Source organism: Panthera onca, chromosome D2, assembly GCF_046562875.1.
Source record: "Panthera onca isolate mPanOnc1 chromosome D2, mPanOnc1 haplotype 2, whole genome shotgun sequence".
NCBI lineage: Eukaryota > Metazoa > Chordata > Mammalia > Carnivora > Felidae > Panthera > Panthera onca.
The window spans coordinates 30,436,918-30,463,671 of NC_138349.1; the positions used below are offsets into that span (position 1 = coordinate 30,436,918).

The 26,754-nt window shown below is 46.6% G+C and overlaps 2 protein-coding genes and 1 long non-coding RNA gene across 13 annotated transcripts in view; 2 read left to right on the forward strand and 1 right to left on the reverse strand.

Annotated features, from left to right (window-relative positions):
• Nucleotides 1-5,142, forward strand: part of HPSE2 (heparanase 2 (inactive)) — a 674,568-nt gene extending 669,426 nt beyond the window's left edge. The window contains exon 12 of the mRNA XM_060641812.3: nt 2,438-5,142. Within this exon, the coding sequence (XP_060497795.1) occupies nt 2,438-2,603 (166 nt within the window). The 3' untranslated portion in view covers nt 2,604-5,142. The remainder of the gene's footprint in view (nt 1-2,437) is intronic.
• Nucleotides 1-26,754, reverse strand: part of LOC144613186 (uncharacterized) — a 365,982-nt gene that overhangs the window by 285,151 nt on the left and 54,077 nt on the right. The window lies entirely within an intron of this gene.
• The window catches only part of HPS1 (HPS1 biogenesis of lysosomal organelles complex 3 subunit 1), a 31,438-nt gene continuing 18,710 nt past the window's right edge, over nt 14,027-26,754 (forward strand). For 3 of the 11 annotated variants that reach the window (XM_081790483.1, XM_081790479.1, XM_081790487.1), the window contains exons 1-10: nt 14,027-14,127; nt 15,545-15,663; nt 17,379-17,553; nt 21,842-21,979; nt 22,196-22,338; nt 22,746-22,854; nt 25,060-25,220; nt 25,654-25,756; nt 26,325-26,423; nt 26,539-26,608. In XM_081790483.1, the coding sequence (XP_081646609.1) occupies nt 17,392-17,553; nt 21,842-21,979; nt 22,196-22,338; nt 22,746-22,854; nt 25,060-25,220; nt 25,654-25,756; nt 26,325-26,423; nt 26,539-26,608 (985 nt within the window). In that variant the 5' untranslated portion in view covers nt 14,027-14,127; nt 15,545-15,663; nt 17,379-17,391. The other 8 variants (XM_081790486.1, XM_081790484.1, XM_081790480.1 and 5 more) reach the window with 8 other exon arrangements.

Consider the following 26,754-nt stretch of genomic DNA (forward strand, 5'->3'; position numbering starts at 1 on the left):
ACACTAGTTAGAAGGCTTTAGGTCCAGTTTGGAAGCATTGATGTGGATAACAGTCAAAGTCCTGGGTGCAGGTAAGCGCACTCAGTGGGAGTGTGCAGTGTGGGAGAATAAGAGATCCAAGGACAAAGCACCAGCATCCGAGAGACAGGTAGAAGCCAGTAGTCCCCCCTCAAAAGGCAACCACATGCAGAAATGAAGGATCAAGAGAGTGCATGAGGGAGAGAGAGAGAGAGAGAGAGAGAGAGAGAGAGAGGTGTCCCATGGGAGCTAAGGGAAAAGAGGGCTTTAAGAGGAGCCATGAACTTGTCACTCCCAAAAGCAGTCAAGTACAAGGACCAGTAAGTGTCCCGTGACTACAGCAAAAAGAATTAATAACAAAACACCATCTCCCACTTACGGGTTCGTTATGCTCTCAAAGCACCTTCATACTTTGTATTTCATGTCTCTGGCCCTGCAGCCTATAGCAGTTGCAGAAATGAGAAAACCTCAGGAAGGGAGGTGAAGAGATTTGCCAGACCGTCTAGCAAGTCAGTGATGGGGATCCTGGAATTAGAGATCAACCCAGAATCTCAACCATGCTCCCTGGTTCCACCCATACTCGGGTTAGCTTTTGAAATAACCAGTAAGGAATCAGAATGGGGCCTGTTCCAGGATAGCAATATAGAAATTCAAAGGCTGGCTTGCTTATCACACTGTGTTGCACTTTCCAGAACCCAGAGATACCAGTGCTCTGGGATCACACAAAGTTAAATTCCTTAGCGGGAGGGGCTGGCCCCCAACTCCATATGTAAGAGGGACCACTGAAGGTTTTCAAGTAGGGCAGGGATATCAATTGAGTATTCATTGGAAAGATTAATTACATTATTGAACTTTTATTTGATGGTGCATATGTCTGGTTGTTGGATATTCACACCACCTGAAATAAAATAATGAGAATATACTGTGAAGACCTGTTCTGGCTTTTTTTTTTTTTTTTTGTAACTGGGCCCCTTCTCCTCATCCTGCATCCCACTCCAATGAGTAGATGAGTAGACAGACTGTCTTCACCAGAGAGGGTCACTCACATTTGGATCAAAAGTTCCTTGCAGATTTGATGAGGTCAACACTTACCAGATCTCGGTTCTCCTACTTCTACACTTTTCCAGAGGCAGGCCTGGCTCTCCAGTCCCCTGCTCCCTCTTTCATTCCTCAGTCATACTGACAAGAGGAGGGTGGCTGTTCCTCTGTCAGATCTGGACCAGGCCCAAACTTACCCATGCGGGACAGATCTGGACCTACCTCCCTGCCTCGCTCTCTGCTGGGAGCAATTCACAACACACTCCTCTCTGGGAGTTCACTGCTCTGTTGGGGAGAGGTCTGCTTATTTCTCTCTAAACCTATCATTCATAGCACACAAGGAACATGAAACAAAGACCTTTATATCAGTTTCTAACATTTCATTCTCTTTACAGCTCAGATTATATCACTGCAATGTTATCACGTCGGAGATTGGGCAAGGCCCCAAAATAGCCATCACTATGCAATGTTGATTTTCTGAGGGTGACTCACAGCCTTATTTCCAGCTGGTGGCCTGGCTCTAGCCTTTTCTTCTGACCCAGAAAACTGAGCTTCCATGTGGGTACATAGCCGTACGAGTCATTCTGGGTCAGGAACAGCTGGGAAGTTCTCTGCATTCTGTACCACAGGCCAAGGGTGGGTGATGAGTTATTTCCTTTTCTCCTAAGTGTGCTCCGAATGTGGCCCTCTTTCCAGGATTGGAGATGGCTGGTGCACAGGAAGAATAAAAGCAAGCGGGATGGGTGAACTCAAATTTTTAAAAATGCGTACTTTATCACCTACTCCATTGTGCTGCTAAAACAGAAACATCCGTTAAATATTTGATAAGAAAACTCAGACTAGAAAAAGGAGTCTCTAAATGTCTCTGTCCTCCTTCAGAACAACCCTAGTCAAGTGACATGATGTTAATTCTCTAATCTCTCAAATAAATTAAAGATAGCAATTAAATAGGAGATTTCTGAGACCATCATAAGCCTTCGGATCATTCCACAGGAAAAAATTCTTTAGGTATAAAGTCAAACAGATTTGCTATTATGATTTTAAAAATAGGCCTAAGACACTTTTCAGCTTCTGCATCATGGACTTCTCATTTGTCTAAATGCTGTGTCTCTGGAACTAGACTTCCTGTGTTCAAATTCTGGCTCCCAGCACTACATGCTGTGTGACCTTGGACAAGTCATTTAGCCACTCGAGGTAAAATGGGATAATGGCAATTTCTTTCTCAGAGCATTGCTGGAATTTTTTAATGAGTTTTTAGAAGTAAAACGCCCAGGTGAGCACTTGGGCACAGCAAGTGTCAGTAAGTGACAGCTGGGCAAGTATCAGACAGGCTCTGCTGGGATGATGAATGACAAGCCCGTGCTATTTTTCTTCACTGCAGGTCAGTGCAGCTGAACGGCCAGCCCTTAGTGATGGTGGATGATGGGACCCTCCCAGAACTGAAGCCCCGCCCCCTGCGGGCCGGCCGGACATTGGTCATCCCTCCAGTCACCATGGGCTTTTATGTGGTCAAGAATGTCAACGCTTTGGCCTGCCGCTACCGATAAACCACCCTCACAGTCACAAGCTACCAGCAGGCCTGCTGAACTGCTTTCCACTCTCCTGCCCTAATAGTGTCCTTATTTTTCAGACATCTTCTTAGCAACAAAACAGTCTCTGCTGCCCAATCCTGCTGGAATCAGCACAGACTTGCTCTGCAAAGAGACAAATGCCGTAGCATGAGCTTAGCCTAGGTAGGCCACATCCGCCCCGAAGGAAAATGTAGACATCACCCGTACCTGTGTAAGGAGGAAGGTTTGTGTGTAGACCTGTATGTATCCACGTACACGTACCACGAAAACAAGCTGACGGCACACTCCCAGGACCAAGGAAACAACTCTCCATGATCCTGGTCACATAGCAATAGAACTATGGCTCTGAGCCTTTGATGGCTGCCCTCCGCAGAAGATGAGGAAAGAAATAACCAGGTGGGCCTGAAAGAGCCCAGCCCTCTCCCAACTCCTTTCCTTGGCTGTTCCCTTCTGTTGCCCTGGGTTTCCTACCACCTCTCTTCCCACAGGGGAGCAAGTGGGTGGGTCAGCGCCGGCCTGCTGGGCGAGCTGTTTATGTCATTTCCTGGCTGATGTATGAGTGTGCGCATCTGGGCTTCTGACAGTGGCATCCATCACTCGCTATTCCTCTGGGAAACGGGTGCTTCCAAAGTAAAATTGCAATCATGCTCCAGATTTTGTAAAAGGGTTCTATTCCTCTGTGAATCCAGATTCCCCTTGGGTCGGAATGGGAGTCAGGTAACAATATTCATGGAGTGGAGAGCAATGTATTAGGCACCACAAAAAGCAATCATCATCCGTCATGTGTCTGGGAGGGAGAGAGTTTTAGTATGAAGAGAAAGCACGCTGAACCACCATAGACACATGCACACATGCACACACACCCCAACTGAACAAGCAAGTAATTAGACCTGCATCAAATCTGAGAGAATCTTAAGAGCTTGTAGAGCAAGCCATTCATGGTTTGTTTGACCAAAACCATAAAAAACTGTATAAATCAAAAGTCATTGGATCTAACCTTTCTGCCTCTTCCTAAGTAGCTGTGTGCCTCTCAATGGCATTTACTGGGCAGAAATCTAATCTGGTCATGAAAGATGACCAGGTCTGTGCTATCCCGGACCAGCCAGTGTGAGCACAGAACAAAGTTTTTGGCTCACCACCTGGGGCAAGGGGGAATCTGGAGGTGGAGATCTGGTGGGGAACTGTGGGGTGGTGGGTGGGAAGCCCCTGGGTTGGGGAGGGGGAAGCAGACTGATTTAAAGTTCCTGATAAAGACCTTCTGTATGATTCAAGGGGTAAGACTCAAATAAGCTGCCACTGAAATGACTGTCTTTTTGCGGGTTTGATTTTCTTTCTCAGGATAAAGGACATGAATGGCGCTTTTTCAAAGGAGGAGATATTTGACAATGTCAGAGGGTTCCAATTAAGAGAGCAGTCCAGTTTCTGCTGTTGAGAGAGGGTAGGAGAGGAGTGGAGGGTCAGGGTTGCTGAGGCCAGGGGCCAGGCGGATGCCTAAGATGCCCAAAGGGCCTAGGACAGGGCCAGGTCTGAGGTGAGACTTGGGAGGAAGATTACACAAGGGAGGAAGTCTAGGAGACTCAGCTGGGAGAAGCGGGCATTTGGGAGAGGGAAGCCCACGGGCACATTCTATGCACGAGGCAGAGAGTGGACTCGGTTTTGAGGTGTTTGTCAGCAGGTGTGGAAGGACGACAACACAGGAGGTTGGTGCCACCGCCAGCACAAGGGGGGGCCAAGGACTGGGCTGGACCCGGTCAGTGGGTGTGCTCTGCCTGGAAGCGACGGGGGCCTCCTCTTCTCGGGAAGCAGGCACCTTCTGCCGAAGGCTCAGCTCTGCGAGGGGAGGAGAGAGAAGTGCCAAGACCCGGGATAGAAAGCAAGGAAAGCAGAGTCAGAGGACAGCCCAAGTGAGGAAGAGAGAGGAAAAGAGACAAATAAGTTGTTACTCCAAGCTTTAAAAAATGTGTGCAGATATCAAAACCTCTTCTATGTGCCGTACAGGCATAGCTGCAAGCCCTTGCTGATGACGCGAGTAAGTGGCTGTCTCTGCAGGCCTGGGCCTGGGCTTGGCTAGTTTGCTTTACGAACATAGTAGCCCCCTGAAGGAGTCACCAGTTTCACCCCCACCTTCCTGTGAGCACAGAGAGGTTCACAGCCTACCTGGGGCCACCCAGGGGAGTGGGTTGCTGAGCTCAGAATAATCCAGAGCCTGCTCATTTAACCAGCAGGCCCAGGGGTCGCCCGCCTCACAGCCTCACTCCCTTACCTTTCCACAGGTCCTGCTAATTCACTGCAGCAAACCTCCAGAGCTCTGTGCAAGCACACTCTGTGTAAATAGTGCTGGTTCTTCACTAAGCTTCTAAGCTTGCAGAATACAGGCAGTTTCTGCTTCTTTTATCTTTCTCTGTGTATTAAATGCTCCCAAGAGGTTTAAGTTTTGTTTGTTGGGTTTTTTTGGGTTTTTTGCTTTTTTTGTTTTTGTTTTTATTTTTTTTTAGTTAATAAAGGGATAAGGGAATCACTGAAATGTATCTTTGGGGTCCTGCAATTCTAACTTTGCAACTGTCTCATGGAAGAAGTATTTGCATTATTCAAAGGATACTGAGAAACTCACAATAACATCACATTCTGCAAGGATTTCGGTACAGGGCATCTGTCCTGGCTTTTTCATTTTGGAGTGGAAGATAATTACTAAATCAGTAGGGATCACTTCTTATAAGGGATTCCCCGATCACACTCCCCCCCCCCCCAAAAAAAAAAAACAGCCCGTGGCAAAACTCAGCATCACAGTGCACATTAGGGGAGCAGGCTTGCCAGGCTGGGCCCTGGAACGAGAGAGTTCAGCCACCAGCCTTCCAGATCAGACTTTTCCTCCTAAAACAAGACATGGCCGAGATCATCTAAGACTTTAGAATCACTTTAAACTGAAGAATGGCCTTGCAGAAATGCTTATTTGAAAGCATAATAAAAGTATAATGAGAAGTCTGTGCCTTTTGTTGAAACGATTTTCTGCTCTTCCTGCCTCTAGGAATGATTTTCTTTCTCCTTTCTTATCACAAAGGCTCAGAACAAATTCTCATTGTTATTTGAAGAAAGAGTCTCAATTCTTCTACTACCCTGAAAAAGCTGCAACTGTGGGATATTAGCTTATCTTTGGCCGGAGAAACGCTTGAAAATCCCAGAACTGGGCTACAATGAGACTAAGTAAGGCCCAGGACTCCCAGAACCGCAATTCCTAATGGTCCACTCGCCTTCGTAGCCCCAGCCCTTCCCCAGTAGTTGTCCAGTCCCCGGGGCAGATGGGTCCAAGCCATGTACCCTCCAGAATGGCAGAGGTCATTGGTGGATTCCATCTGAAAGGCCCCCGCTGGCCTTTAGCACTAGGAGTTGCTGAGGCCTCCTGAGGTGGGAGTGGGAAGGACCCCGCAGGGTTGTGACCTGCTGAGCTGCCCAGTGCTCCAGGCCATGCCCAGCCTCTGCAGGTGTGCTCTGCCCTTGCACTCCAGGCCCCTGTGTCTGAGAGGGATGCGGCTGCTGGATTCCCCTTGGAAATCCACTGAGAATGGTTTTATTTCAGAAAACAAGAGGGCAGTGTTTAAATCCAGCAGAAGCAAAGGTGAACCAGGTGGATACCGCTGGCAGTAAAAACACCAGGACAGAAGAGGACTTTAAAAATGTGAAGCATCAAGAGAGCAGCCAAAAATAATAGACATCTGGCTTGGAGAAGGCAAGGGAAGAATACATAAACATTTATGTAGCAAGGCTCCTCCACTATCCCTTCTCTCCAACCTCAGTGCCCCTGCCCCAGCCTGGACACTGCTCATTGCTTTTCCACTAACTTCTCTCCAGTTCCATGGCCTTCCCTCTGCCACGGACACCCAACCCGGAGCGCAGGGAAATCTGCTGTACTGAGAGGGAATTAAATCTTGATTGTAGAATTGTTTGCAATCTTTTCTTGGGATGTGCCAGAATTGCAAATAAGACAGTAAGGGGCACTCACAGATAAACAGTTTTTATAAAGCCCAAACAACTGGAGTTCTATAATCACTGCTTCTGAGTTCCACTAACAGGGACAGATGCTTCTGTAACTACCTTCCCGGGCCCAGTCCCGGGTGGTGACTAGGGAAGACCAGAGAAGTGATTTGTCCAAGGCCATCTAGATAAGCAGAGTCAGAATCAGATATCGAACCCACATCTATTGAACTCCGAAGCCTGCTCTCACTGCATTGTGCTCTCTCTAATTGGACTGGTGGTGGCCACCTTTTTCTCACCTCCAAATTGCCCACAGCTAGCTTTCTTACCGGCCTGTGTGTGTCTACAGAGAACCCTAGCAGTGCCTTCGCCCAGAACAGCTGGTGGCAAGTATGGGAAAGCCAACTCACAGTTCTGATGAGTAGTGAATGGAATGTGTTTTTCTGTAGAATAAAGGACCAGTCTTACCACCACCACCCACCACAGGTGATGATTCCTGATATTTCTAAGTCCTGGAGGTGAGTGGCAGAGCCAGTCAGCACCCACACATGCACTGCCTCTGAGATCATTGCTCCTCCTGCCCCAACTACTGAGAGATTTGGAAGTTTCTTTTCTTCCCAGACTAGATAATAAACCCATTAACTATTGCCTTAAGGGTAGAACTTGCAAAGACCACTCTAAAACAAGAAAGCTAAAATACAAGAAACCAACTGCTTTCATACCCACTTCCTTCCAAACACCAGAGAGCCCCACCCCTGCCTGGGAGCCCTGGGGCATTTGCCAGGAGCTGACCAAGTTCCGAACTGGCTCATGAATAAATCCCACGTCCTATGCTCCCAGCAGAGTAAAGGAGGCCCTTCTTTACGACCCACATCATGAACTTTTCTAATTATTATTCATGAAAATATTCTAGGATTTTTTTCAAGTTGTAAATGTTATGTAATAAATTATATTTTTGGAAGAAGCAAAAAGAAACCTAAGTTTTATTCATCTAAAAGTTGGCAAAGAAAGTGCAGGAACATCTCCCAGGAAAAATTTCTTCTCTGCAGGGGATTTTAACAGGTGTTAATATTTGCTTCCAAAAAACAGATTATATTAAGGTTTATATGAGCTTGGCAATTGCAGAGAATTTGGGTCCATGAGGTAGTTTCTATTTTGAGGTAACACTCTGTAAGTAATAAAATGTGAATACTCTAACTTTCTGTTCTCAGGGTGTTCTGTGGGGAGAGGGGCCCACTGTTGTCCACACTACATTTTGACCCGATGAACTAACACATGATGGGTATCATTGATTTCATGATGTGCTGCTCTCTCCCGCTTCCCTCTTCCCCACAAGCCCTGCTTCAAGTACTCTAAGTGGAAATTAAGTTTTATTTTTCAAGTTAGATGTCATTGATGATGTTTGAAGTAACTGTTAACTGCAATAACAGATAAACCCCAGAATCTCAGTGGTTTAACATAAACGACGTTTATTTCTTGCTAACAGATCGTGTAAAGGTCAATTGGTGGTAGTGGGGTAAGTAGTGGTTCCATGCACATAGTCCGTCAGGGATCCAGACTGGTAGGCTGTGTGCCATTTTAGCACTTGGCCTCCAACATTGCTATGGGCGTCAACATGCAGCGGGAAGACAAGGAGAGTGTGTAGAATCACATGGGAGTAGTTTGGGGGACCTAACCTAGAGTTAGCATAAATTCCTTCCAATCAATTCCATTAGCCATAAGTCAATTACACGATCCCATCTAGATGCTGGGGTTTCAGAAATAAAGTCCCTGACTGGACAGTCACTTCTCAACAACAATTATATTTTGTTGCTATAAATGGAATGTCTTTGATCCCCCCCAAGATTGGTATGTTGAAACCTTACCCTATGTGATAGATTCCCAATGTGATGGTATTTGGAGGTGTGGCCTTTGGGAGGTGATCAGGTTGTGAGGGATGAGCCTTCATGAGTGGGATTATAAGAGAAACCCCAGAGGGCTCTTTCGCCTCTTCCACGACTTGGGGACACATCGAAAGTGGGCTCTCAGCAGACGCTGAAGCAGCTGGAACCTTGATCTTGGACTTCCCAACCTCCAGAACTGTGAGGAATAAATTTCTGTTGTTTATAAGCCAAGCAGTCTATGGTATTTTTGTTATAACAGCCTCAACAGACTAAGACATTCATGAAAAAGGAGCACAAAACTTTGATGGACAGTAGGAAACCAGAAAATTTATCAATGACGTTGGGTCCCTCTAATTGAGCGTCATCAAGTGAGTGTTATAGACCATGTGTGAGGATACCTAAATTCGAAGGATTTTTTTTAATACTTCAGAATGACATAAAGAAGCTTTCTTTTGCCTCTTTCCATTCCCTTAAGTCTTGCTACTCCTAGTACTTGGCTGAATTTTAGCAGAAAACGATCTGTGTTGTTCCACCGCTATCCAGTTAGGATGCATCTAGTACTGGATGCTCTGCCCTCTACTAACAACATTAGTGGCAAATATGTGGGGAAATCTAAATAAATATAAAATAATAATAATAATAATATTGTCTCATGAGATTTAAAATACAGAGAAAATTAAAAATGCATTACAATAGCATACATTTTAAAAGCAGGCAAAGGGAAAGTATTCTAGCATCCTTTCATTTTCAAGGAAGAGGTAATTTATATTAAACTTTCATAAGTTAAGGAAGCATGTTTTAATCTCTAGGGTAACCACTAAAAGAATATTAAAAGAGTGTATTATTTCTAAATGAATGAGGGAAGGAGGGAGAGTAGAATCAAAATAAAAAAAATAGTTGATTTATGGGCACCTGGGTGGCTCAGTCAGTTGAATGTCGGATTTTGGCTCAGGTCACAATCTCATGGTTTGTGAGTTCGAGCCCCATGTCGGGCTCTGTGCTGACAGCTGAGAGCCTGGAGTCTGCTTCAGATCCTGTGTCACCCCCTCCCTCTCTTCTCTTCCCCCGCTCACGTTCTCTTGTTCTCTTTCTCTCTCTCTCTCTCAAAAATAAACAGTAAAAAAAATTTTAAAGATAGTTGATTTAAAAGAAAGCAAGAAATAAAAGAAAACAAAGAACAGGGGGACAAATAGAAAACAGATGATAGATTTGAACACAAATCTATTCTATTTGAGAGAGAGAGCACACACAGGGAGGGGCAGAGAAAGAGGGAGAGGGAGAATCCCAAGCAGGCTTCACACCAAGTCAGCACAGAGCCTGACACAGGGCTCCATCTCACAAATCACGGGATCATGACCTGAGCCAAAACCAAGAGTTGGACGCTTAACTGACTGAGCCCCCCAGATGCCCCTAGTTTTGACTTTTAAAACCACTAATTGAAACAGTATTAAATTGATTACCAAACCTTTTCCATCCCTTTAAATTCTGCACTCAAGGTGAGCATGTCGTTCTCCTCACCCCAGTCCTGGTCCTGAAGCCAATAAAGGAGAAAAAATGGAATCATAAAAGTACTTGATAAATGTTCTTAAAGGCATACAAGGAGGAAAAAAGGAACAAAGAAAAGATAGGACAAATACAAAACAAATAGCCAGATAATGACTGATAGACTTTAAACCATAGTAATAATCACATTATATGTGAGTTGTTCTTAACATACAAGCTGACAATTCAGCCTGGCACAGATTGTCATTCTGGGTAAAAAATAAGACCCAACTATATGCTGCCTGCAAAAAAATTGTGCTTTACATATGAAAACATGAGTAGGTTAAAAGTAAAGGATAGAAGATCACATATGCAGGGGAGGTAGAATGTCTGCTCTACCTCTCAGGGTTTCTGGCTGAGGCTGCCATAAAACAGAGAAATAGGAGACAAGCACAGAGATTTTATTTAGTGATTTTTAACATGAACGTGGGAGCCCCCACAAGAAAAATGAAGACCCAAAGAACTGGCTAGGCCTCAGTGTGTATATACCATGTTGAAGATTGGCAATTGTGGGAAAGTAAACTCTATGTGGAGACTAAAGAAAGGTAAGAGTTAGTTTAACCGGGTCTCTTTGCACAGATTTCTCTTTGCCTAGACTTTCCCTCTTTGGTGAGAAGAAAGCTCCTTTCCTCCTGGGATAGGGAGGGCCTCTTTCCCATGGGAGTTTCATCTCTTGCTTGCAGAAAGAAAAGGAAAGTCAGCGTGCTTTTAGCTCACAATCATCAATATACCAAAGCGGTGTATTTTGGGGGAGCATGTCCTGAACTCTGCCACAGGCCATGTGAGCACTAATCAGAATAAAGCTGAAGTGACCATACCATTCTCAAACAAAGTAGATTTAGTGCAGTGGATAGTGTCAAAGATTAAAAGGTAATTTCCTAATGATACAGGGGCTAATTCGTTAAGAGAACATAACAATCATAAATGTTTATGTATCAAATAACGGAGCTTCAACATATATGAGGCAAAAGCTGGCAAGACTGGGAGGGGAAAGAGACAAATCCATAATTACACTTAGAGAATTCAATACCATTATCTCAATATTTGATAGAGTAAGTACACAGAAAATCATTAAGAAGACAGAAGACTTAAATGTTGCTCTCAACCAACTTGACCTGACATTTATAGATCACTCAACCCAACAAAAGAAAAATACCTACATATTCTTTTCTAGTACACCAGGAACATTCACCAAGATTTACCATATCCTAGGCCATAAATAAATTGAAAAGGAGTCAAGTCATACAAAGCATATTCTCTGACCAAATGGAATTGAAATAGAAACCAATAACAGAAAGATACCCAGAAAACCATCAAATAGTTGAAAATTAATAACACACTTCTAAATAATCCATGGGCCAAAAAAATAATCAAATGAAAAATTAGACAGCATTTTGAACTAATTGAAAATGAAAATAAAACATATCAAAAGTGGGAGCTGATAAAACAGTACCTTGGGGGAAATTTATAGCAGCAAACTCCTTTGTTAGAAAAAAAGACAAAAGGTCTCAAATCAATGGGTCAGGTTCTAAGAAACTAAAAAAAAAAAAAAAAAAAAAAAAAAAATTAATTAAATCCAAAGTAAATAGAAGAAAGGATATAGTAAATAGCACGGAAATTGGTGAAATAAAAAACAGAAAAACCAATGAAAATTGCTGAAACCAAAAGCAGTTTCTTCGAGAAAATCAATAAAATCCTTAGTGTGACCTGAATCCTTCTAAATTTATTGAACAGAATAGAGAGCCCAGAAATAGATCCACACATTTATAGTCAATTTATTTGAGACAAACGTGTCAAAGTAATTTAATGGAGAGAGGATTTTTTTTTCAACAAATGGTGCAAGAAAAATTGGATATCCATATGCAAAAAAATGAACCTGAACATTTCTCTCATACTTTCTACAAAAATCAACTTGAAATGGGTCATAGACTTAAATGCAAAATAAGCTGTGAAACTTCTGGAAGAAAACAGGAGGAAATCTTTGTGACTCTGGTTTAGGCAAAGATGTTTTAGCCAGTGCACAAAAAGCACAAAGATTTCTGTTCTTCAAAAGTCACTGTAAAGAAAATGAAAGACAAAGTCACAGACTGGAAAAAAAAAAAAAAAAAAAAAAAAAAAAAGCAAAACAGATAGCTGATAAAGAATTAACATCCAAATATATAAAGAAATCTTATAAGTAATAAGAAGAAACACAATCCAATTTTAAAATGGGCAAATCATTTGAACACTTTACACATGGCATATAAACACATGAAAAGAAATTCAACATCACTTGTTATTAGGAAAGTGGAAATTCAAACCCCAGTAGGATATCACAACACACCTACTACAATAACTAAAGTTATAAAGGACAATATCGAGTGCTAAGGAGACTACAGAGCAGCGAAAACTCTCAGCATTGCCAGGGGGATGTAAAATGGTGCCTGCACTTTACCATACAGTCCATACCATACAGATATTTACCATACAGCCCAGCCACCCTACTCCTAAATATTCACCCAAGTAAGATAAAAACTTATGTTGACACAGAAGCCCGGACATAATTACAAATGGGCATACAGGATTAAATCGGAATTGAAAACATCTGTGCCAGAAGTGATACCATTAAGAAAACAAAAACCAAACCATGTAACGGGGGAAAGTTTTTTGCAAATCACGTATCTACTAAAGGATTTGTATCCAGAATATATAAAGAACTCTTACAACTTGATAATAAAAAGACAATTAATTTTAAAATGGGAGAAGAAATTGAATTAGTGACTTTTCTTGAAAGAAGATATACAAATGGCCAAAGAGCACATGAACAGACGCTGAACATCGTTAGTCATTAGGAAAACGCAAATCAAAATCACGAGATGTCACTTCACCTCCCCCAGGATGGCTAAATAAAAACAGACAATAAGTGTTGGGGCAGATGGGGAGAATTGGTACCCTCATACATTACTGGTGGGAAATGGAAACTACTAGCGGTTAGAGTGAATAATAACATATCCATTTGATGGAATTTATTCAACCACTGAAATTCCTGCTTAGGAAGAACCTGCCACAGGAGAGAATCAAGCGGAGTGTAGCAGGATGAAGAGCGCACAGCCAGAGGGATCTCAACCATGGACTGCGGAGAGCCATGCCTGTGGCGGGTAGGTGCTGCAGGCGGGCAGTTGGAAGGTTTGGGCCCTAAGGTGGGGGGTTGGGGGGCGGAAGTAGCGAGGCTCCCTTTGTCTGCAGGTGGTGGGAGCATTATTTCCTGGTCCCTGCCTTTCCCCAAGGTGTATGCAAATCTGCCAGACGGCCAGTCCGCACAACTCATCCCCTGCTGGGCTGCACCCACAGCCCCCTGGCAGCACCAGGGCACTGACGCGTGACTTCCGAAGTAATTTACTCCCTTCCATGATCTTCATCAGCAACCCCACACTTCAGCCCTTCTAATTACACAAATTTAAGAAAATCTTGAAAACACTAGTTCTAAACAAAGCCCCTATTGTACACCCCACCCCCAAACGGATTGAGAACCTTTATAAAGAAATTCAAGGGTTGGCACTGTGGGGACAACCAGGCCTTTCTGCAGGCCGTGTCTTCTCCTCAGGCCACGGAAAACAGTCACGGAAGGCAGCTAAAGCCAGAGGGTGGGAAGGAACCTTGCGGGAGCCAGGAGAACTGGGTTCTGATCCTAACTTAGCCCCTCTGCAAGTTAGTTCTTCTTCTTGGACCTGGCTTTCGTCCTGTGTGAAACGGGGCTAAAATGCGCCTGTCCCTAATGCCTCGGTGGGGAATCCCTAGAGCTCAAGCCAGCGGAAGGGCAAGCCCAGGGTCCCTGACGGCTGTGGGCGACACCCCCCCAATTCCGCAGGCCTCTGCGCGCTCCTCGACCGCAAGAGGAACGTGGCCGCTGAACAGCAGGCGCCCGGGCCGAGGGAGCCCAGAAGCTAGGCGGAGCGAACTGGCCCACGGGCACAGGCGACGCCGGGCGGGGGCGGGCTCGAAGTCCGGGGAGCCCGCCCTCGAGTCCAGCCCCTCCCCGGGCGGGGGTGTCACGCGGGCGGTCACGTGGTCGCACCCGGAAGCGCGCCGGCGAGCCCGGCGATCTGGCGGTGAAGGGCGGCTAGCCGGTACGTGGCCCGAGCGCCGCCCTCCCGGTCCCTCCGCGGGCTGCGGGGCTCCCTCCGAGGCCCCCCGCGCGGCCCTCCCGGAAGTGGGGGCGGGCTCCACCCTGACCGCACCGGCCCCGCCCCTCTGGCCTGGGCCCTCTGCTTCTCCTAAGTTTCTGCAGCCACGGAGTTGGGAGGGAACCCCAAGCCGGGCCTTCTTCCCAGGGTAGCTGTGAGCTTCGCGGGGTTTTGGGAGGTGCTGCATGAAGTGTGGAGTGCGGGGCAGACAGGAAGGCTGCCACGTCTCCTGGGCCCTCCAGCCAGGCAGGGGCAAGGAGGGGGGCCCAGACGGAGCGGAGCGGGTTCAGGCGCCGAGGCCTTAGGGGCGGTTTGATGGGGAAGGTGGCGAAAATGGGAGCTGAGGGTTTTCCCCAGGTTGGCCCGACGCCATATGGGCCTTCAGTGAGTCCTGTGTTGCCTCTTTAGAGCAGGATAGAGAGAACGGGGAAATCATAAAATGACACCAGTAAGGTTCTCTTTCAACAGCTTTTTGGAATAAAAAAGGAGACCCTAATGTCCACTGAAAAGCATTTCCATTTTTTCTGGGAATATGTCATTTAGGCCAGTTATGCCGGTGATGTAGCAAGTCTCACTTACGTTGCAAAAGATGCTGAGCCCCTAAAAACCCTTTTGTGCTTCTTATATGCTTACAACGTTTGGTTTCCTAATTCGGTTACACCTTTATATTGTTCCTGCCTCTTATCAAAATGTGAATGATTCTGGAACCAGTTTAGTTCACCCTGTTATTTGACAAAGGGAGGCCGGGAAATAAGAATAGTAAATAAGCCCACGTCCATGTAAGAGTTTGCTAAGGGATTCCTGCCTGGTTATTCTGTTTTTTCACTATAACCGTGTAGGGAGGCAGAGCAAGGGTTTCTGTTTCACAGCAGGAGTTTGAGGCTCAGAGAGGGTTAAGTGCCTTGATCAGGCCAAAACTAGAATCCTGTCTCTGGCGCCTTTTTTATTGGTTTATTTCATCCTCCTGGGATATCACTCCCCTTCTGGGACTGCTTCCCTGTGGGCCTGGGATGGCTGTGCTGTGTGTCTAGTGACTCATAGCAAGCCCCTTGGGGCTGCTCAGGGCAGGTTTGCAGATCACACCATGGCTCTGAGTGACCCACGTGAAATCAGAGTGCCTGGAAGGAAACAGTAGGTGGGAATTAATGTTTGTGGGCATCTGCTATGTCCAAAGGACTGTGCTGGCCGGTTCCTGTTCCCCATTGTGGGAGGGCAGGGGTGAGCGGGATAGAGGGCACCAGGCACCTCCTAAGCAGACTGCCAAAGGGCCAGAGAGAGACCTTCACCAGCCTGTCCTCCCAGAAATGGGCAGCAGTCGGATGAAAGGCTCTGCTTGCCCTCATGACCTCTCTGTTTTAAGCATTTACAGGACCTGAGATGCTGTGCTGCCGCTCTCCATAAGCTAGTCACCGAGTGTGCCTATTGCAGCCCTTTCTGAACCCCTGGCTGTCTGGAGGCTCTGCTGTGCTCCTTGCCAAGGTAGATGATCCTGCCTGACCTGGCAGGTGGCACCCACCCCAGGGCTGCTTTGGGGCCATGGGAGGTACACAGCATGAGGCGGGCAGTAGACTGAGCTTTCCCTGACTCCGCAGAGCCCTGCCCCAGCTCTTCCTCCTGATGTCACCTTAGCCTATCTTCTCCTTCCTCCCCTGCATCCGGGCCGTCAAGGCCTGTGACTCCCAGCTATACCTCTTGAGTCAGCCCCTTCCTGTCCTGGCCTCTGCCAAGGAGTGGACCTTCGTTACCCCACACTAGGACAGCCGGCCTTCGTCACCTTAACCTCACCCATCCGTGACCAGTGTGTGACTCCCCACACCCTTCCCAGCCTACAGGGGGCTCTCTGCTCCTGGCCGCACATTCTGCAGCCCTCCATTGCCCAACACACACACTCCCTTCCCATCAGGCTGGCCCCTTGAGCCCCTGTCTTTGTCCCCCTCACCTGGGTGTCCCAGAACAGTCTCTTCCAGGCCCACCTGCCCTTAGCCAGCAACCTTTACTTCATATTCAGTTGCCCTCCGTGTCTCTGCCTTGTGTTTTGTGGTTCCATGGGAATAGGCTGCACTCTTTCACTGGGGTGGAACCACCTTGAGGCCAGGTGCTCTGAGTCAGAGTTGATAAAGCAGCCGGAGATGTGGGAGGAATTCAGTAAGTGCCGCTAAGCTGGGCGCATAGGGGATCCTGAAGAGTGTGACGGAGTCCCAGACCTCAGGATGCTATGATCCTGTGGAAATTGGACATCCACCCGTGGGGCAGTCAGAGCAGAGTCCCCTAGTCATTGTCACGTCTTAGCACACAGATAGCGTGATCGTGCCCGTGTGGCTCACTGAGGCACAGAAGATGTGAAGCCCCTGCCTGGGGTTTTCTCAGTTGTAGGCAGCTGGCCTGAGAGCTCTGGCCTCACCAGGCGTGGTCAGGCTGTCCCAAGGGTTGAGAGGTCAGTGTCTTGCTGTGCCCCAGGAATGAAAGGCATAGTGTGGGAAGCTCTGGGTTAAGAATCTCCCCACTGATGAATAATGAAACACATTTTATATAATCAGGCATTAAAATGTGCCCCACAGAGGGTGTGTGGGGGGTGGGGGTGGGGAAGGTGCTTTGGAAGAGCCAGAGACGCTGGGGGAGGAGGCTGAGAAAGCTGCAGCCAAGCATGTGTGAGAATGCACAGTGGACAAGGTTAGGCAGCCTCTGTTTCTACCCAGAGCACAAGCAGCTTGTTAATAAAATTATGTAATCCTGAATCCACTCCTCATGGGCTTTGAAGCTTGTCTTCTGGAGATGTGTTTGCCTTGGGGATATCTCTGAACTGCCTGAAGGGAGGTGCACTAGCCTCCCTGCATTCTAGGCCAGGGAGCCTAGATACTGCCGTGAGCCATGATACTGCCTGCCTCTTCTATGTCCAGATCAAGAGCTGGGTCCTTCCTTACGCTTGGTGCAGGTAGGCCCATGGTAAGTCTGACACTTTGGTGAGAGGCTAGAAAACACAGAAGCAAGAGCCCCAGCCTTAGGCCTGGGTTTAAATCCCAGTGGCTCTGCCACGCCAAGCTGTGCTAGGTCCTGCTCTAAAAAATGAGAATAACTAAAGATTCCTACCTCATCAGGTTGCGGTGAGGGTCTGACGAAATAACACCAGGAAGGCCCCTGTAGTTGTGCCAGCTCAGTAGGTATCTGCTGGGATTGTGATCGTTTTCATTACTCAGGCCGAGCTTGTGGATGAAGGGGCCAGGAGGTGACCTTGAGCTTGCTTCTCCCTGTCAGATGAAGTGTGTTTTGGTGGCCACAGAAGGCGCAGAGGTCCTCTTCTACTGGACGGATGAGGAATTTGAAGAGAGTCTGCGGCTGAAGTTTGGGCAGCCGGAGAATGAGGGAGAAGAGGTGAGTGCAGGGCAGGGGGAGGATGGGAGAGAACAGCACAGAACTACCAGGAGGCGGGTGAACCTGTCCACCCACTCCTGGCCCAGCCTGAGGAACTAACAGGGTGGTGCGTGTGGCCCAGCATCCTAAACACCCAGCTGCTCATCCTCAGAGGTTGGCCTCTTGATGCTCTCGAGAAAGTGACCTCACCCCTACTCCACCAGGGCCCCCTAGGCTACATGAGAACAGGAGGAGGAGGTAGAATTTTAATCATACAACGGAGAAATTTGGTGCCCTCGTCTTCTCTACTTAAAAAGTTTAGCATAAGTTTAACACATTAATTTCTTAAATAACTATACTAAGGTATAATTGGCCTACTATACAAAGTGTACAGTTTGAGATACACACATACACTTGTGATTCTATCACAATCAATAAAATAAACATACTCACCATCTCAAAAATGTGTGTCCCCTCCCTCACCTCCCCCAACCTGGGCAACCACCAATGTGCTTTCTGTCACAGTAGATGAGTTTGTATTTTATAGGCTTTTATATAAATGTATTTTATAGGCATGCGGTATATTCTCAGGGTTGGTTTGGTTTTGGTCTGGCTTCTTTCAGCATAATTTTGAGATTCATCCATGTTGCAGTATCTATCAATAGTTTATTCCTTGTCGTTGCTGAGCGGGAGGTAGTCTATTGTATCAGCACACCACAGTTTGTATATCCGTGTACCTGGTGATGGTGACTGTGTCCAGTTTTTGACTCTTAAAAATAAAGCAGCTGTGAACATTCACGTTCAGGTCTTTGTGTGGACATCGCCTTTCACTTTTCAGGGGTAAAATACCTAGGGCACAATGGCTAGATCGTGTAGGTATATGTTAACTTTTTAAGAAACTAGCAAACTTTTCCACAGGGGTTGTATCATTTCATAGTCCACTCCTCATGTATGAGAGAGCTCCACTTCCTCCGTATCCTTGCTAACCCTTGGCAATAGTCAGTCTTTTTCATTTTCACCATTCTACTAGGTATCGACTGAAATCTCATTGTCTGTTAATTTTCATGTCCTAACGATTGATGATTTTGACATCATTTCATGTGTTTATTTGCCATCTGTATCTTCTTAAATTGAAATCGGTCCAAATTTTGCCCATCTATTTCTTGGGTAGGTTATTTCTTCTTATTCTTAATGAGTTTTGAGAGTATTACATATTTTGGACGCAAGTCCTGTATTAGGTACAGGTTTTGCAAATATTTTCTTCCACTCTGTGTTGCCTTCGCATCCGCTAACCAGTATTTTGCAAAAAGCACAAGTTTTCATTTGACAACTCCAGCGTATCCATTTTTTTGCTTTTAGGGATCATGTTTTTGGTGTCATATATAAGAAATCTTTGCCCAACCCAAGATCTCAGAGTTTTCCCTGTATTTTCTTCCGGAAGTTTTATCATTTTAGGCTTTATGTTAGGTCTGATGATCCATTTTGAATTTTTGGATATGATGGCAAGTATGGATTAAAGTTTATTTTTTGCATATGAATATCCAGGGCAACACTGAAATATTACAGCTTGGAGATAGTTGTCATTTTCCACTAATAATTTCTACTCTATGTTTTAAAGGGGTAATTTATCTTGGACATTTTTTCCAGGTGAATTTCGTATTAAAAATCTTTGCAGGGGAAGCAGTAGAGAGCGTTCTTGCATTTCTGCAGCAGCACAGACTGGTGGCCTGCCAGCCCCCTCCTCGCTCTGCTGAGCTTAACTACCCGTTGAGCCAGTTCCACCTCAGCGGGTGAATCCACTTCAACATCACCGATATTCTTGTCACAGTCTTTAGGAATAAAGATATCAGAGATCATGACATTTTAGTGGTTTCATTTAAGCTAAAAAGCAAGTCTATTTGTTAGGCTCTTTTATTTTTAGCAGTCAATACATATAGTTTTTTTTAAGAATTTTTATATATTTTAGTTCTTTACTATTTCAGTCAGGTCAATGTACGAAGCAAACCATCAGTAGACCTCTATATCTCTAGAACCTGCCATAATATTGACATAAAGGCACACAGTATAGAGATGAATGAATAAATAAAATAAAAGCAAATTATCTGCTGGTGTTTATCTTCCTCTTTATCAAAAACCTTGGAAAGGAACAAAATCCTGGTTTTTCAGTTCCTAAATGACTAATGTAAAGAAAAAATTGTCTTTAAAGTTTTATTTTCTATGTATACGACACATTTTTTTTCTGATTCTATGAATAACATGAATTAATTGTAGGAAATTTGGAAATACAGAGAAATCGTTTTTAAATGACCCATAATTCTAGCACCAGACCTATTAGCTCTTCTATGTATTTCCTTTGGGTCTTTATCTTTTATATGTAGTTGGGATCATACCACATTTACAGTTTTATTTCCTGTTTTTTTCCATTTGCCATTATATCAAAAGCATTATTCTTTTGTGTTAAATAGTCTCAAAAGCATAAATCTTAATGGAAGCATTATATTCCAGTGTATAAATAAATGTATCATTTATTTAACCATTTTTCCCATCCTGGACATGTATATTGCTTCTAGTTTGCTAAAACTATTGCTGTAGGGAACATTTATGCTTGAATTTGATCCCACATCTTATTATTTTCTTAGGATAATTTCCTATAAATAGAAACGTTGATTCAGAAGCCATTCAAAGATAATGTACCACTTCATAATTCCAAGTAATAGTAATTCCTTTACACTCTGCCTACGCCAAATATTTTCATCTTCCCCAACCAAAAAAAAAAAAAAAAAATCTTGCTTTGCTACACCTGCAGAAAAAGCTGCTACTCCAAAAATGAGTTGCTGTACACACAATCTAGATTTTTAAGTGACTTTCTATTAACATAATTTGTTGATGACAGTCCAAGAAAATTGTGGCATGTGAATAATTTAACAACCATTTGCCTATGTGGAGGGATATTCATTCAACAAATATTCATTGAGAACCTACTGTGCTCCAGCCTCTGGGGGTGAAGCCATGAACATAGCATGATCCTGCTCTCGTGGAACTTCGGGCCAAAGAGGGAGGGCAGACAGTGAACCCAGTGGCAAATAAACTCATGAGTGCAGGTAATGATAAATGGGCTGAAGAAGTTAAACAGAGAGAGAGGTGGGGAGCAGTGGGGGCAGGGTGGCCTGAGGTGGTCAGGAGCCATCTGAGCTGGGGCCTGAGTGATGGGCAGAAACCACTGCGAAATCCTGACTAACAGACTCCCGCAGCAGCTGGACACAGCTCGGTTCCCGAGCGCTGAGGAAGTTGAGAGAAAATACCCGCCACGGTACTGCGTCTTGGCCCTGTTGTAAATGCTGTACTTTGCCCCTGGCCGGTTGCCTATTTTTCTTTTCAAGACAAGGTCTTACTCCTCTCCTTTCAGATTTCTCAGGCTCAGAGTTGGGACTTGGCTTTCTCCATGATACAGGTCTCCGGAGATCACTGGAGGGAAGGTCACCTCTTCTTTCTTGTCATTCCAGTATGGAGGGTTTGAGTGGTGACCGTTCTACTGGCTTCATGCCAGTTGTAGTTGCAGATTGTCACCAAATTTGTCCAGTTTCTCTTTGGTTTTGTTTATTTACTTTGTTCCTTCTTTGCAAGGCAGAGAGAATGGTTGAAGGAAGATCTTGTAGAAGTAAAGGTTGGCTTGTGATGGAAATAGGGAAAGTATGGAAGCATAAAAGGGGGCAAATCACTCATATTCTCTCTGCCAGGAGGAATAACTTTGATAGCATTGCCTTTCTTAATATTTTCTCAATACTTTGTTTTTTCTATTCATTTTAAAATACAGACCATTCACTTTTTTGTTTTAACATGACATCATCGCAGAGGAATTTTCCATGTCATTGAAACACTCCAGTATTTTACATAGCTGTATATTCTTCCACCATTAAATGGGCTGTTATCTCTCTGTTTCCCAGGCACTGGGCATTTACACTTTTTACAGTTGTTCGCTGCTGTAAATGATTCCATAGTGAACATCTATATGCGTGTGTCTTTGCCCCATCCCAGATCACTTTCCTTAGGATATGTTCCCAAACGTAGACCTACTGCCAACAAAAAGCATGGACTTTGGGTTATGTAGAGAACTTCCTTAGAGTCATTCAGTTCTCCCATTAAATGCCCCAGACATTCCACTGTGGAGATGTGGCCTAATTCCTTAGTGTTTCCTTCTAGATTCAGAGCCTGAACAGCAGAGGCCTTGCTACAAGGCTTGGGTCTTTTCCGTGCCTTTGTCCCCATGGTCTGGCACTCTGAGCAGTGTGACTTCCTTCCCCTCATGCAGCTTCCCGCCCTGGAGGACCAGCTCAGCACCCTGCTAGCCCCAGTGATCATCTCCTCCATGACCATGCTGGAGAAGCTCTCAGATACATACACCTGCTTCTCAACAGAAAATGGCAACTACCTGTATGTCCTTCACCTGGTGAGCGTGTAGCCCTGGGGCCCATGTTCCTCTTCCCTCAGTTCTGTGGGCTGTCCACATGCCTCTCCCTGATCTTGAACTTTAGACTCCTTCATAAGGCAGAAATTGCGCCCTCTCAAAGTCCCCTGGGACCTAAGCCTCCCCTCACTGTCCTCAGGGATCAGGACAGGGAGGGGTCCCCTGGGGCTGGCTGACATCAGCCCCCTCTGCCTGCAGTTTGGAGAATGCCTGTTCATTGCCATCAACGGAGACCACACGGAAGGTGAGGGCGACCTGCGGCAGAAGCTGTGTGTGCTCAAGTACCTGTTCGAAGTGCACTTTGGTCTGGTCACGGTGGATGGCCAGCTCATCCGGAAGGAGTGAGTCCTCGTGGCGGTCCCCTCTAGATCCTTTGCTAAGCACCCTTTCGAGGCTGTGCAGGGTGTGTGTGGCCTCTGTGAAACTGGGCAGTCACATACTCCCCCTGGCTCCTTCCTGGTACCTTCCCGGATCTCTCAGGCTGGCTTCGTGTCATATGTCCGTGTGTGAAGGAAACTGAGAAGTGAAGTGATTTGCTTGGGTGCCGGACTCCTGATTCCGTGCCCATCCCACTCTATGGCCCCGGCCACAGCCCGGACTCGGCCCTTCTGTACCTAGAGGGCCCTCCCACTCATTTGTTCATGTTGCGTGAGCTCTCCTGGCCCTGACTGTCTTCTAGGACTATGCCCCTTTGGTTGAAGGTTGGGACAAGCAGCTTTCTCACGGGTCTTTCCTGCTCTGCCCCCAGGCTGCGGCCCCCAGACCTGGAGCGGCGCATGCAAGTGTGGGAGCATTTCCAGAGCCTGCTGCGGACCTATGGCTGCCTGCGGGAGCAGGAACAGTGCTTCGCCGTGGAGGTGACTACTGGGCATGGGAGTCCTCAGGCCAGAGGAGTGTCAGGTCAGAGGGCTGTGTAGCTTTCAGGCCACGTTTTGACACACACATCCCCGTCATGAGTGAGGTCATAGGCAGACCCTCAACCTCGTGCATTTAGAAGGTTGCGCCTTGTTGTGGCCACGTGGTGGGTTGGACACCCTGATGGGGTTTCCTGAAATAAAACAGATCCTAGATACAACAGACTTTTTCATGTCATTCTGAGCTCACAGTAAATTGTGGAAATTTTAAAGGTCCCCTCAACTCTGACCATCCCCTCCCCCCAAAAAAGTTATACTGAGCTGAAACTAGAGTGGAAAGCAGTGATAAATAAGCAGCACTAAAGGCAAGATTGCCTGAGTGTAGATGGTTGTAACACCACCACCAGAAGACTAACTTAGGCCAGCAGCACTGGGGACTGAGCCCAAGACTCCCTGGTCAAGCCCGGACCTGAGGAGCTCAAGTGGTCACTGCCGGTAGACTCCCGGGCTCCCCGTAGAGACAAGCACAAATTCTCTCCAGAGTGGCGGTTCTCACACTCCAGTGTTCATCCGAATCATCTAGAGGGCTTGTGAGATAGGGGTTGCTGGGCCTCCCTTTTCTCATGGGGGGGGGGGGGGGGTTCTAGAATTTGCATTCCTGACAAGTTCACCAGTGACGCCGGTTATGCTGGTCCAGGAACTGCCCTTTGAAAGCCACTGCTTTAGAGGACAGGTTAAGAGCAAACGAATATGAGCTCACAATTAACAGTCAGATGCACAGGGAAATGAGCCACCACGAGTGAAAGGAAAATCAATCACCGGTAGATTTAGATCCCAAGGAGCTTGATATCCTGGAATTATTAGGTACAGAATATAAAATAACTGTGAAATATTTAAAGACATAAAAGCCGGAAGAGAACCCATATAGATATTTTAGAAATGAAAACATAATTATTAAAATAAAAATCTCAAGGGATGGGTTAAATAGTAGATGAGACATAACTAGGAAGAGAATTAGTGAACTGGAAAATAGATCTGAAGGATTCATTTTCACGCCCCGCTTACTCACTCTTCTGATAAATGTATAGTACCCACTGTATTCTAAGAGGTGTGCCAGGCCCTGGGAATAGAGATGAATAAAGACACAGTCCCTGCCCTTGAGAGGAGATGAGCCAGACATATATATCTGAACATCCAACAAAGCATTCTGGTTGTGCCATATTGGGTTTCCTGTCAAAATCCAAGGTGGCACGAAGGATGACATGGTCACCTCTTTCGGAGACATCCAGAAGAGCTTCTTGTAGGAGCTGGCCTAATGCAGTTAAGATAAAATCCAAACTCCTTCCTGAACCTACCAGGCCCTGTGTGATCTGCCTCCGTGGATCTCAGGCCAGCCTCATCTCGTGCCTCTCTGGCCTTGCTCACTGGGGACTGACCCCCTGGGACTTTTTTCCATTTCAAGAGTGCTTGACATTTAATTCTGTGTAGTAGTCATTAGCTATATTTGGTTATTGAACATTTGAAAGGTAGCTAGTCCAAATTGAGTTCTGCCGTACATGTAGAATACAGACTGGATTTTGATGACTTAGTACAAAAAAAGAGCATCAAATGCCCCATTAATAATGCTTTTATATGTTGAAATGGCACGATAAATTACTAATATTAATTTCACCGATTTCTTTTTATTTTTTTAATGTAGATTACTAGGAAATATTAAATTATGCATAGGGCTTGCCTTATATATTGGTTGGACGGCACTGTTCCAAACTCTCTCCCCACCTCAGGGCCTTTGCATATGCTCTGTTCTCAGCTTGCAGCATTCTCCCCCTCCACTCTCTCTGATAGGATTTCTTGTTCTTTAGATAGCAATTTAAAGGTCCCTTCTGCAGGGACATTTTCCTTAAATACCCTACCCAAGTAGGTCTCTGCTGTTCATTACCATGTGTTTCCTACACAGCACTTATTAGAATTGGCTTTAATCTTGTCTGTTTCCTTGCATATTATCTGTCTCATCCACTGGAGTCTAGTGACCAGACCATAAACTGCAGGAAGGCAGGGACCGTGCTGGTCTGAGTCTCCCCGTTCCCAAGTGTCTGTCACAGAGCACGCACTCAGCATGGACTGAGCGAATGTACCCACCAGCCAGGACCTGGAGCAGGAGAGAGTGGTCGGTGACGTGGTTTCCTTTCCCTGCTCACCCATGGCCAGGCTGTGGAGCGGCTGATTCACCCTCAGCTCTGTGAGCTGTGCATAGAGGCCCTGGAGCGGCACGTCATCCATGCTGTCAACTCCAGCCCCGAGAGGGCCGGCGAGGAGGCCCTGCATGCCTTCCTGCTCGTGCACTCCAAGCTGCTGGCTTTCTACTCCAGGTGAGCCCTGGTCCCAGCAGGCAGTGACCCAGAGGCCCCCCAGCCCCTCCTCCTTGCCCCTTATTCCTCTACCTGAAAAGCACCGCCTCCCCAGCCAAGAAGACCATCAAGACCCATCTCTTCCATGAAGCCTCCCCAGACTCTTCAGTTTGTGACCCCTCTCAGCTCATTCCCTTCTCCGAATTATGTCTTTCTGGAACACTGTCTCCAGTGTTTTATTTTTAGTTTTATTTTTATTTTTATTCTAAAAATTCATTTTTAGAATTAATGAATTGGTTAGTTTTATCTGTACCTTGCCTTTCTCCAAGAAGGATGCGGTCAGCTGACATGTTCCCAAACTCCTTGAGGTCAGGAACCGCGCTACGACGCCCTGCCCCTGCGCCACTGCCCCGTGCCCCAGGCACGTGCTGACAGCTGCCTGTTCTCTCTGCAGCCACAGTGCCAGCTCCCTGCGGCCAGCCGACCTCCTCGCCCTTGTTCTCCTGGTTCAGGACCTCTACCCCAGTGAGAGCACAGTGGAGGATGACGACCCTCAGGTCTTAGGCCAGCTCCCTGGGCAGCTCCAAACCCCCCCCTCTGGAGCACGCTGGGCAGGCAGTCTAGGGAGGCTGTAGTTCAGGGTCACAGTACTGGTCCTGGGGTTGGGCTCGACTTCTGCTGCTTTCAGATGTAACAGGAATTCTAGAATGCGGTTTAGTCGGTGAAAAGTGCAGATTTTTGGAGTGCTTGCCACTCTAAGCCTCGTGTCCCTCATCTGTGCAGCGGGACAGGGTTTGGAGGAGTGAAGGGGACAGTTTGTTTACCTAGAGCCCAGCAGTGCCTGGGGTGTCTGGTAAGTGCTAGCCAGCACCTTCGCCTGTCGCCATCCCCATTATCCTCAGTGGTGGTGGTGTGATTGTCAGTGTGTTGGAATTTCTGTAATTTCTGTAGGTCTGGAGACAGATCAGGCTACCTAGAGTTGAAACCTCTGTGGAAAGTGAGCTCGCCCGTGGCTGCCTTGTTGTGGGGGGCGCAGAGGGTTAGAGGCTGTGCTCTGAGGTGTTGGGCTCCGTGGGGAGGAGCTGGTCAGACACGCTCTAACTAGGTCTTCCTTGACTATGGCAGCCTTGTCCACGGAGGCCCCGGAGCAGCCAGAACATCCCCATGCAGCAGGCCTGCAGCCCTGGTTCTGCAGCCCCCACCAGGAGGAGTTCTGCAGCAACCGTGTGTGGTGGACCCACCCTGTGGAGGGGAGAGGGGCTGGGGTTGAGCCGCCTGGGGGAGGCTCTCCTGGCTGTCAGCCCAAGACACCCTCTTGCCTCCCCCCCCCCCCCCACAGGACACAGACAGCTTCTCCCTCCCTGAGGAGTACTTCACACCAGCTCCTTCCCCTGGAGAACAGAGCTCAGGTGAGGCCCAGGGAGGAGGAGGAGGGGAGGGGGGAGGGGCCCATTGGCATCACCTTGTGAGGGCACGGGGGCAGGTGCAGAGATTCCTAGAGCCTGATGCTTCCTGTGGGTCCTGCTCTGTCCACCAACCCCTGCCCACCCCCACC